Source organism: Pinus tabuliformis, chromosome 8 (genome assembly GCF_031772625.1).
Source record: "Pinus tabuliformis cultivar Carrire ecotype Pingquan chromosome 8, CPIR1, whole genome shotgun sequence".
NCBI lineage: Eukaryota > Viridiplantae > Streptophyta > Pinopsida > Pinales > Pinaceae > Pinus > Pinus tabuliformis.
Window position 1 is genome coordinate 45,956,326 of NC_142294.1, and position 13,351 is coordinate 45,969,676.

The 13,351-nt window shown below is 40.5% G+C and overlaps 1 protein-coding gene across 1 annotated transcript in view; it reads left to right on the top strand.

Moving 5' to 3' along the window:
• LOC149234058 (piezo-type mechanosensitive ion channel component) overlaps positions 1-12,965 on the top strand; it is a 360,941-nt gene extending 347,976 nt beyond the window's left edge. Inside the window, exon 15 of the mRNA XM_089368143.1 lies at positions 12,625-12,965. Coding sequence (XP_089224269.1) covers positions 12,625-12,760 — 136 coding nt within the window. The 3' untranslated portion in view covers positions 12,761-12,965. The remainder of the gene's footprint in view (positions 1-12,624) is intronic.
• The last annotated feature ends 386 nt before the right edge of the window (positions 12,966-13,351 follow it).

The window sequence follows — 13,351 nt, forward strand, 5'->3', positions numbered from 1 at the left end:
TATTCTTTATAATTATTATTATACTACTAGAGCTAAGTAAACTGGGTAAAAATTAACTAGATCAGAGATTATTAATCTATTTATATATTTAATATATAATTATATATAATATTTTTCAATACCTAATATAATACTATATTTAATATTTAGTTTTTAAATTATTCATATTTTATATATAGTATTTGTATCCTCATGGATATCTTTATATTCCAAGTTTTCTGGAGTAATTAATTTGTAGAAAGAACTTTGTTCGCTTCAAAATACCACTTACTGCCTAGCATCCACCTGATAACCACTGCCACTATTACAAACCCGCTTTTTGGAATATAACCACGTGCATTAATCAATCACTCAAATAAAGCGCTTAATCGTTTAACCACGAGATTTAACACTTAACACAAGATAATCGTGATTTGTGAATAAAAGTGTTAAGCATTGAGATTTATGTTTTTCAGTGGGAATACAAAGAAATACCCGGTTAACTGTTGAACGCAGATACACTCAAACCCCCTCTAACACTCAACCTCTCACTTCTCACTCAAAACCTAATCATCTCAGCTCCCTTGACTCTCCACTCTTCTCTGGTCTGATATGGCTCCTCTGTTAACTCCTCTGATACTCTGCAATACTCATGGCTTCGCTGGCTTGGCTTTCCTCTGGCTTCTCCTCATGGCTTTGCTCCTTGGCTTCTTGCTCCTGTTTCTTCACGGATCTGCTCTACTTCTCCTTGGTTTCATATCATCATTTAGTATCTAGAATATTGCCATATTGACATCAATGACAATTTAGATCAACAAGGACACCATCTCTTGTCTTTTAGTGGCATGAATCCCAAGGAGAAACTCCTTTTTGTTTGTTGAGTGAGAAACTCATGCGTAGGGAGTAAGTCAAGCTCAAGGAAGGAGGACGAGTTGTTGAGTATAGCAGTCAAACAGCATGAATTTCAAGACATAGTGTTGACACAAGTCCCAAGTGTTGAAGTTTCTAAGTTTACTTAGTTAGAAACCCTCCATGCACTTTATCTGATTTATTCCTACCTACTTGTTATTTTCCTTAATAAGTTATTTACAATGTAAATATTGAAAATAAACACTAGTGCATGCTCAACATATTACAGATCAGCAATTAAAAGAAACAGAAACAAACGCACCATATGACACCATTATTTTTTGGACTAATGTCCTCGAAAAAACCCAATGTGGGAAAACCGGTGCAGCCATCTGAGGGTTTTCTTATTAAGCAATATCAGAGTACAATCTAGGTGTCGAAATTGGCCTACCCAACAGAGAATTTCCTTGGCAGCAATACCTCACAGTTTCTGACAAATCTACTGGCTGAAACCTCGGATAATCCTTTGAGCAGCTACTCAGCACCAATCTGCCCCATAAACCCCAGCGTCTGTCCAATATAGACTGTGTCAACCTCTCCTAGCCCAGCGTTGGCCCTGTGTTAGCCTCTCCTAGCCCAGCGCTGGCCTTGTGTCAACCTATCTTGGCCTGCGTCAGCTCTCTGGAGTCTGACCCTCTGCGTCAACTACACTGGCCTCTCTGGTGCTCTACGTAGCACTTAACTACCTTTGCGAGGCCCTGCGTGAGCACTGGCTGCTCCTGCGTCACTCTCTCTGGCTGCTTTGCTGCTCTCCCGGCACTATCTCTGTTTCTCTGTCTCTCTGTACTCAATGCCCCTCAATTGCTCTCCAATCACTAATTCTATCTCTCTTAGCAAACCCCGCTCTAGAGAATACAATGACTAATCACTCTGGTGTGTTCTCCAGGTGACCCTCAAGCCTCCTCTTATACTTTTCTTGTTGGCATATCAACGGCCGAGATTAAGTCCCTAATCAATGGCTAAGATTAGATCTGACTTGATCCTTGTCTTTTGGACCATTCTAACACAGATTCATATTAATACACATTAATATTTTATTTTACCTAAGTTTAGACTGAGGGACTCCATTAAAAATATTAATTATTTTAATATCTCCTTATCTGTCTAGAATCTGCCCAAACCCTTTCTGGGTATTGGAGATCTCATGTGCCCAACCTCTCCACCAAATTTCGTGGCTAGAGCACATTCAATGCTACCCCAAATCAACACTCCCTCTTAGCGAGGACTATGCTCTAGCAATACTCCTCACTGAGTATTACTCTGATCATCCAGCATCGGTACCTACGCTGATGTTGGGCCTTCTTGCCCAACATCCTCTGCACTGTTGCATCCTGTACTGTTGCCCATGGTTCTTCCACTGCCACTGATGCATCTGTATGACAACTCCCTCTGCATCCGTGTTGCTGCTGGTCCTTTCTCCCAGCACTGGATCCGCACTGCACCTCCTCTCATCATGTTGCATCGTGTTGCCCACTGCTGCACTGCAATTTAGTTACTGAGAAGTAAGTGACTGATCTTCCAATCTGACCTCCCCGTTGGACTAGAGACACCCACTGATGCTGAAGCTCCCTCTACCGTTGACAAGTGCTCCCTCTCTGACCTCTGCGTTGCTACAACAACTCCCTGCATCTCACACCATTGCACACCCATCTGTGCCATCCTGCACTGGTGCAACACTCCTATGCCTCTCGCACTGTCGCAGCCTACTAGCCTCGCATTGTATTGGGACTCCTGCACTGTAGCTCTCTTTGTCGCTCCATCTGTATCTGTCTCTACCCACTCAGCCAGTCCTGCTACTCCTCGTCGGGGCTCCTGTAGCAAGTCTAATCCAAGAGGTTGGGTACCTCGATGATCCTACCCCTCATCGCCTGTAGTCCGCTTGACTACAGCTCGATGTCTCCCCACTTCCGCTCAAGTGGTGCATGTGCACTCATGGCACAATCATCGTTTTTCAAAACTTCCTTCTTTGCCCTTGCTAACGCTGCCTTAGTCTCGGAAGACTCTCCCTTACTCTTCTTCCTTGGACACTGGGTTGCATAATGATCCAGCTTCCCATAGTGGAAGCACTTGATCTTGGAGAGATCTTTCTTCTTCCGCTTCTCCTACTTTCCTTCAGATGCTAGGGCCACGTCTTCCTCCTCCTGCTTGACCTTGATCCCTTTGCTGTTGCTACCCATCTTCGACTGTCGTTTGATCTCTTCCTGGCGAAAAGCTGCCCACATCTCGTCCCAAGGTGGAAGTGTCCCTTTGCCCAGTATACTCTAGACAAATACTTCCCAGCCTTCTGAGACAGCATTTAGGATTGTCCTCACCATTAGTTCCTGATCCGGTGTCGCCCCTATAGCAGTCAACTAGTCTCGGATCTCATTCAATCCTCCGAGGAAGGTGTCAATCGATTGTCCCTTCTTCATTTGATACGACCTCATCTGATTCTCAAGCAGCGTTCTTCTCTACACAGAAGTATGCTGATACAACTTCTTGAGAGTCTCCCACATCTCAAATGTCATTTCCTTCTCGGCTATGTGTGGTACTATATGATCCTTGACCCCATCAAGGATAATGCTCTTGGCCCTCCCATCGCCTCCTCGTACCTGTTATTATCATTGTCGTTGACTGGGACAGCTATTACCTTTAAGGCGAAGTTCTTGACACGATTCCTGTCAAGTACAAATAAGATTCTAGCCTTCCAGACTACGAAGTTCAATGCTCTATCCAGTCTATCCTGGTCTCTTACTCCGTGTAGTGCCATGATGCTCCTCTACTTCCCTATTGGAAGTTCTCTGTTCGACTTCTCTAAGTCTCTACTTCCCATCTGGAAGTTCTCTTTTGGACTCCCTCTAAGTCCTAATTTCCCTCCTGGAAATCCTTCTACCACTTGTCGAGATGCCCCCACTTTGATTTTCTTGTGCAACCGCACCACTAATCCAGGTTCCTCGGCTAGAAACTCTCAGTAGCAACTCCTCTGGTCCTGCTCTGTCAGGTACTATTTTGACTACAGTACCTCACCAACTCCACTCTGCAATATTCCTGCATCCTTCTAAACCCCAGCAACTGCCTATCTGTGGACTGTGTCAACCCCTCTCTGCCTCACGCTAGCCTTGCGTCACTCCGAATGGGTTTGCGTCAACCCTGGGAGGCCCTGCGTCAACCCTCTGGCCCTCTATGTCAACAATGCTGGCTTCTCTGAGGCTCTGCGCAGCTCCCGGCTGCCCCTTCATGGCCTTGCGTGAGCCCTGGTTGGCTATGTGTCACTCCTGCAGCCTCTGCGTGGATGACGCAGGCCCTTCTGGCTCTATGCAGTCTCTGCTGCCTCTGCATGGCTTCCTCTGGTTCTGCGACTACCTCTTCTGCGCTGATCTCCTGTCTCTTTGTTCTGTACATGTTGCCTCCTGACTGGTCTCCCTCAGTGTGTTCTCCAAGTACCCCTCAAGCCTCCTCTTATACTTTTTTTGTTGACATCTCAACGGCCGAGATTAAATCCCTAATCAACAGCTAAAATTAGATCTGGTTTGATCCACGTCTTTTGGACCATTCTAACACAGATTCATATTAATACACGTTAATATTTTATTTTCCCTAAGTTTAGACTTAAGGACTCCATTAAAAATATTAATTATTTTAACATCTCTTGATCTGTTAGAATTTGCCCAAACCCTTTCTGGGTATTGGAGATCTCAAGTGCCCCAACCTCTCCACCAAATTTTGTGGCTAGAGCACATCCGATGCTACCCCAAATCAACAATTCTTAGATTATTATTTGACCTCTTGAGAGGCTTATCTTTTCATTCATGAGTTAGTTTGGTGGGCTTGTCACCAAAAGTTGTATTATTGACACATTGTTTTAGTTTCCGGACTTATGTTGGCCAAGGAGGCTAATTTGAACTCCTTAGATGTGTATAAATACACGTGAGATGAGACCATTTCTCATTGTCACTTTGGATTGGATCTCTCTCTTCTTTAGAGAATGTCACACTTTTTTCTAGAGGATGAATGGGAGCTTTTATGGATGAATTTTGATATATGGTTGTTGGTCTATCTTCTCTTGGAGCTTCTCTATAGTCATTTGTGAATGGTTGGATATACTCTACTACATGTAAGTACAAAATTTTGATGTTATTCTTGTTACTTTTTGTCATATATGTGGACTGGGATTTTCGTTGTTTTAGGGCTAATTATTGCATGCAATTACTGCTTAATATTGTGGAATTGTCTGTATGATAGTGTTCTCTCCATGTATCCATGTAGTGTGAGAAAAATCTCCTAGGGGTAAAATTTGACCTTGATAAGCCATTACTCTTGTGCATTTGAAGTATAAAAGCTACAAGATTGCTTTCACTTGACCTAGAGGGGTTTGTGAAGTAATTTTGACGCCACCTCGACTGGGAACCAAGGAATCTTACATATAATCAACATAGACTCCATTCTCCCAAGGATTAAGGCACTGATCTACCAAGGGTGGTCACCAAAACTCTTATTTTTTCACCTTCTCCCAAGTCTAGCCACATTGGGGTGCCTTGGGCATCGATTTTCCGAAAAGTTAGCCACTAAAAAATTTTGATCTCCTAGGTCTCCTGCTTTGGCCTTTCCTCTAGCCCTCCTCCAAATTGGAAGACATTTCAACGGTGGGGTTGGGAGAAAAGACAAGCCCTAGCTCTGGCACCAAAACTTGCCCTTCCATCCCCAAGGCTAGCACTTCCCACGGTCAAACCTACATCTTTGAGCAATTATTTTTCTTTGATCCTTTCCCCGCCTTGTCTAGGGTAAGAATATCATTGGTTGCTACATTCCTTCCTCATACCCTAGACCGAGTCCACTTGGCCCCATGTGGTCCCACTCCTTTGAAAGACCATTCTTCAAGAACCATCTGGGATACCAATTCTAACAAGGATTTTAGGGATTGGGAAGCTCCTTCACACGTCTTATCCCATAAACCTAACCCTCAAAATCCTCTTCCTTTTCCTAGAAGTATATAGTACCTTGCTTAGAAAGCAAGCAAGCTCCATCCTTCAAAACCTTCTGGAAAAGGGTCTGGGTCACTCATATCCATTGACTTATCATTCACTAGTGACTCCATACATATCGAGTCTCCTCCCATCAGTGAATGTCCGTAAATAGAAGGGAGCCTTAGCTGAGGTGACAGTGGGCTAAGACTCCATGTGTTGCCCTTGGCCTAGCATTTTCCGTTTAGGGACTCCCCTTAGCTCCCTTGCTAGTTTGAGCGATAACACTTACCATTCATGGTAAGTGTGTATCTTCTCCCAAGGTAGTGGATGCAGGTGTTTTACCACTTGACTCTTTAGGGTCTTGATGGGAAGATCAGCAGACGATAGGATAGTTGTGATCCTTACCTCACGATAAGTTGTATCCTACCTATTGTCCTTGGATAGTGGGTTGAGTTGGGCTCCCCTATGATGTGGGTTGAGTTGGAACTCCCCTATGACAATTCATTGGATACCAGGTGGTAGCAAAGACTCCCCGATGGATAGAGTTTGGTAGCTTGAGCTACCCTACAATGTCAAAGTCTTGTTCTGTTAGATTTGAGAGTGCTCAGCATATATGAGCAGAGATGAGTTGTGACGACATTTCTTGATGATGACATATTTTGAGATGGGACATATGTTGCAGTCAGAAATTTCTCCCTAGCTAAGAGGGAGTGTTAATTTGGCATCTCAGGGACAAATTCCCTCGTTTGGGAAGTCTTCCTCATCAAGAAAGACCCCTCCTAGCCCTTGGAAGAATTTAATTTGGTTAAGGAAAAATGTATTTTTAAGGAGGAAACCCACATGTGCACAAAAGTATAAGTTGAATTTAAAGAGAAACTGGACACCCTTGGAAGCATATATATTATAAACACAAGTCAAATGAACATCCTTTGGACAACATCAATAAGCATCTTCTTCTCTCTCTTCTTTGGATTGGTTCGCACAGGTATGAGATTGGTTTGCAAAATTGGTTCGTACATGTCTGAAATTGCACGATCTAAGCTTGCACATGTGAAAAGAATAAATTGATCTAGAGCCACAGGGTTGAAACAGGGAATTCTCAGCTATGGTTGCTCGCTTGATAGGGTGCTCCAACCGTAGGCATGGTCACTAGCTCTGTGCAATTGTGACCTGAGATACTTTTGACAGTTGGCCGTTGATTGATAGGGTGCTCCCTGCAGCTAGAAAGCTTCAGCCACACACATGGTCACTAGCTCCGCGCGGCTGTGACCTAAGATACTTTTGACAATGGATCGCAGATTACGACCATTGATGCAGGCTTGGAAACTTTAATTTCTCTATTGGGCTCATCTCTTGGATATTGTTTGGTTGGTTTTGTTGGATAGTCTTGTGATTGGTGAATTGGAACATTGTACTCTCTTTTTCTTGAACATTTTATGACAATCTAATAAGAAGAAGAATTTGAAAGGTTTTTCCCCGTTGTGGGTTTTTCCCTAGTCTTTGACCAAATCCTTGTGTCTCTTATTGATCTTGATTATCTTCTACTGTCTATTGCATTTACTGTTCTATCTACAATTGCTCTTGATAATTGGAAGAATAAATTATGTTGAAAGATTACTAATTAAAGAAAAAAATTGGGCTAAAGTGATTGTAACAACATAGAACAGTAGAAAATTAACAATATAAAATACCTATGTTGCCAGGAAACCTGGGTGTGGGGACAGGGACGGTGACGGGGACGGCATTTTTGGAAACAGGGTGCGTGGGTTCGTCGGGTAATATAATAATATTAAATTTTAATAATTAAATTTTATAAATTATAAATTTATAATTTATAATTAACAATATATATGAAATTTGAATTTGTATATTTTTTCAACTTTAAATTTTAAACAAGAAAACTTTAATGATAATCATTTAAACATGTATATTATTAATTAATATTTCATATATATATAATTAATAATATATATGAAATATATTAAAGTTGAAAAAATATAATTAATAATATATATGAAATTTGAATTTGTGTATTTTTTCCAAACCCATTCTGATAATGCATAAACGGACCTGCTTACCATTTTCATCTGATGGCAATCTGGCACATGCCTTCAAAATAATAGTGAAGATCACCTGGTTTGGATTTATGACAAACCAAAGCATTCTGCCACAAATGGGAAAGCATCCATGCAACAGTTGTGGTCAGCATATCCTGCTGTCATTGAGTTCCACGAAACCACATACCACGCGTGACGCAAGCATCCTATCAAATACAGTTTTGCAGGTCAAACTTGTTCCCTAACTCTATATTGCCATATTAACATTGCAGGCATCATTGTTTGTCTGATCACACTGCTATAATGTCCATCCTTTTCCATGCTTCCAATTTCTCTTCCTATGCTGATCTTTCATTTTATTTTCCAAATCCAACAGAATTTCAGACCTTTCTCAATTGTTATGTTACCTGTTTGACCCTCAAACACAAGTCCCCAGTATTAGCTACCATAAAAAAGAGTGAAGATATTAACTATTGTTTTATACAGACAAGCATAACATCTGTTGCTTGATGCAATTAACTTATTCAATTTAGAGTTGCACCATATTTTCATCCAAAAATGAAACACATGAAATCAGTACAAAGTCAATTATACAGCTTGCTGGCAAGCGTCTTTTGTCAAGCCAACATATGGAATAATACATTACAGCTATAAACTATAATTCTTGTGTGCATCTCTCTATGTCCATTAATGTCTGTCTATGTGTATGCATCGATTTGTGTGCATACATCTACATCTTATATGTATTTATGTGAGATTTGAATTTCAACACTTCTCATCATGAGCAAAAATAGAACAAGAGTGTCTCTGAAAATGCCTTTACTGCTATTTATAAGTCATTACCTGAAGCTCCAAGGAAAAAAAAAGGTCTCTAACTGAAGCCTGATCCCTATTCTGCCCAGACAAGCTCTCTGCAATCATATATCCAAGGAGGTCGACAGTCCACTCACATCTTTTGTTCACTTGAATATCTTGATGTAACTTCAACCTAAAAATTTTGAAAATACCCATGCTACTTCAAACTTGTTGTATGGGCTATTGTCCTTGAGAAATGCCCTAGGGAGATATAGCCTTTGGCATGATACATGAAAACAGTAAATAGTGCTCAAACCTCCACTCCCTTTGTAGAGACACCAACAGAATAATATAGCACTTCCAGCTAACTTATTTTACTTAAGCCTCAACATAAATGCCAAAAAAACAGAGTTGAGGAAATAATGAAGTGGATTAAATCACTCAGGACGGTTTCCTGCATGGTGACCTCATTTATGAACTTGGCAGAATAGTGGAAATTACGACATATGCACTTCTTGCGCTTTTGATGAGACTTAAGTGGTCTTTACAACTTGCTGAAAAGCACAAACAAAATATAAGCTTCTTCCTCTTGTAAAACAATTCAGATTTCCACCACTCCTATTGCACATCATGTGATGATCACTACCACCTGCTACTGTTTCTTATCATGCAGCATAAAATGCACATCAAGTACATCCCCTGCTTCCTTCATCAACCCTGTCAGTCACTGCAATTCTGCATAGATCTCCTCTACCTGTGGGTGTGATCTATCTCCTACAACAAATGTATGCACTTTGTTCTTAACCTCAATCCAACTATATATTATTAATTATATTTTTAATATAGTTTTTTATGAAGAACCCAAAGAACCCGAAGAACCCAAGAACCCAAGCACCTGAAGAACCCAAGAACCCAAAAACCCGTTAAAGGAAAAGAACCCAAATTTTTTTTTGAAGAACCCAGTTCTTCTGGGTTCGTCTGGGAAGAACTCGTACCCGAATCCGGTACTTGGGTGCGGGAACCCGGGACGGGTTCGAGAACCCCACCCTCGGGTGCGGGTACCCGTGCAACATAGTAAAATACAGAACTGAGAAAATATGCACTCACATAAAAATATGACACTGTTATTTGTGGATAAATGTCCCTGGAAAAACTCCAAAGGGAAAACCAGTGCAACAGATGAGGGTTTTATTATTATTCAACAATTTGAGAGTACAATGAACTAGTTGCATTTCACTGGCAAACCTCCGGCAAATACTGCTCTCATCTGGCAAACTAATCTGGAGTATAACTATCTCCCTCTGCAACTGATCCGGTGCTCTATCTCAACAACTCGCACCCCCTAGCTATTCGCACTACCTGGCTGGAATGCGCACAGATGCCTCCAGATATTCGTTCAGCCTTTGTAACCTCCTCCCAACAAGTCGTCCTACCTCTTGGACTGCTGCTAGCCCACTCGCTCTACCTCCAGATGATAGATATGGCATCTAGCTCACTCAACGAGCTCCTCTGCCACTCACACTGTCAACTAGCTACTCGCACTCGCTGAATAAAGCCTCATCAGCAAATAATTTGGCCTCCCTTTTTCTACCTCTCTAACACTGGAAAATCACTGGGAATCTCTCCGGAATCCTGCTCCCAAATCTCTATTGAAATCCCTACCTCTGATGCTTCCCTAGCTTCAATTGCACCCTTGCTAAATCCCTGCAACTAGGTAGTCAAACTGCTCAACTCATTCAATGTCTTCTCCAAACCCTTCGACCTGCTCTTATAATCTCTCGTTTTGAGTCAACAGCCACGATCACATCTCAGCTGATGGCTAAGATCATTTTGACTTCGTCAATTAACTTTTCCAGAAGTCTCTAGAGCAAAATCGAACTTCCCCAATTAATTCACTTTAATTAACCACTTTTCCTAAGTTAGACTTAAGAAATATTTTAATTATGGCTAATGAATTTAATTGAGGTGTTCAAGTCTTTTGTTGCAAAACCTTTTTCTGGGTTTTGGATATCTCATGTTTCTTATCCTCTTTGACATCATAGAGACTAGAACACATGTTCGCTGCTACCATAATCTAACGTTGTACATAGCATTGGATGTCAAGGACATCTCGGGATACCCAAATAAGCCTCATCCAAAATTTTATGAAAAGCTTCAAGCATTTGATGTGTCCCTTTGGCCATTATCACACATTTCTTGGCATTTACGAGGCACATCTCAAAATTTGAAGACATGAAGATGCCAAGATATTTTCTCTTTTGAACAAGTTCATTTTAGTTGCCTCAAGTACTCTTACAGTTCAAAGAGTACCCCTTCTCTCAAAGCCTTGATTGAGAACTTTCTCAACCACTGTCATCCAAGATTGCAAAGATTCGATGATGTCTACCAGTACTTGTTGGCAGCCTTACAGTAGGAGGGCCTTCTTAATATTTTTGAAGGCAATGATGACAATGACAAAAATGGAGATGAAGCACTACAAGATGAAACTCTCATCATGCACTTTGAAGAAGTTGAAATGCAAAATGATGCTTCTGCTGTCCCAAAAAGGCAGCTTCATAACAGTAATGATGAGGTTGTCAGGTCACATAAGGAAGCACTTGTGGTTCCAAGTAAGGGACATATCTCTGATGACAATGAAGTAATTATAGGAGAAGAAGTTCCCATGGCATCATATGAAGCACTGGTAGAAGGAGATTCTCATGACCTCATTCAAGAGGATGGTATACCAGGAGAAGAAGAGAAGCTTGAAGATGCCCAGAATGGTGATTCAGATTTAGATGATGGGTCAGCTGCCCTAAGGGAAGACTGGTACCAAAAATGTGAGCAGGATGTCACAAATCTGCAAGCAAGGGCAGCTCCGTAAATCCAGTGAACAGCTTGGGGATAGCAAATATGGAGGAGACTTGTTGACCTTGTTGATGCTCTAAATGGTGATACAAGAGCCATCATTAAGGAAAATCCTCAGCAGAAGCCTAAAATTGACGAAGGAAATGTGCATAATTTTATTATGAATCTCCATGAACACCACCATGGAATTTGTGATGGCAGCACTAAACAAATATTTTAATTTCTGATCAATTTCAGAGATTTAGACTCTTAATAAAATGATGGGGAAAATCTGATAAATATTCAAATGCTTGGAGAAAAATGGAAAATAGAATAAAGTAGGAGCTTGCCACAATCCTCGACTGGATTTCATCCACAGCAGTTCAAAGCCTCCATGGACTCGCAATTCTGCTCTGAGACCATGTTATCAAAATGGTGGCTTCAAAGGGCGAAAATTAAAGAACATACACAGAAATTAGAAGTGAGACAAAAGAATACTTCTATGTAGAGGATGAATCAAATTTCCCTATGATACAGCAAAATATAGAGGCCTTTGATCTTCGCTAGACTGTTCTTTCCTGCTGTTCCACTAGAACATACGTGTCATATATTTGACCTTAATGTTCACATACAATGATGAACATTATATTTAACATTCTAACAGGTCAGCCAAGGACATTAAGATAGTTTCATTCTTCCATTCTTCTTCTAAGGAGAGTGAATTTTACCGGAATGACTTCATATCACATTTAATCGCATTGAAGTATACTATGTTGTGGTTCAGTGGACTGCAATTATTAGTCTTGATATTGAACACTATCATTATTAAATTAAATACTACTTTTACTAGTACAAAAGGAAACAATTTCAAGTAACTGAATATGTGTGTTGGCTGTATGCATCTAACTCTATTAGAGGCTTTTTCTTATTATATTTATCATTGGTGAGCCCCAGAATATTGCCGCAACTTTTTCTACTTCATATTTAATTTGAAGAATCGACTGGGGTATGTCATAGAAAGTATAATTCCATTAATTGATGTATGCTTGCTTCTAGAAACTTATTTTCATTTCCTATACATTTTTAATTTACAACTCAATTTCTTGTACCTGCAGGTTGATAGCAATTTGTGAAGATATATATGCTGCAAGGGCAGAAGGAGAACTAAAACTTGAAGAACTATTATTTGGAACATTGGTTAATATTTACAGGTCTCCACATATACTTATAGAATATACCAAGGAGGAATAATTTTCACAAAATAAATAAGCTTTATGAATATTAAGGCCTATTGTTGCAGGCTCCAATTCTTTCATTTTATGTACTATATGAGCAATAAAACCAACGAAAGATTGTATCATGCAGTTTCTGCTTCTCACAAGTTCTCAGGGGCTGTACCATATCGATTTTAGTTCCTCTCATGTACAAATGGAAAACAGTTTAAATTCATTAGGAATATGATATTCTCAGTGTACAAAGTATGCCCCTTAAATCAAAATGATTCTTAAGAATGTAAATAGCACACACAACAAAACAATTTAAAAACATAAACTGGAGTATTACTTGAACACACCTAGTAGTTTTCCAGTAGGAATGAATTTGACACTCCTAGCTTGAAGCTTCAAGAGTGCACTATGCCAAAGTTTTGAACGTGATTTGATCCATATTTTTTTGCTATTGTTCAAAGTCTCACTAGGTGAAGAAAGTCTTAACCACAAATTTTCAGAACCTGGAGGCACACTATCCAGCAAGCCACCCACTGTCACCATGGTGCAGGGCTTGCCCCACTTTTCAGACTAAGGAATGGAAACTATCCTAGTCTGGCGAGAGTCCTTAAAGGTT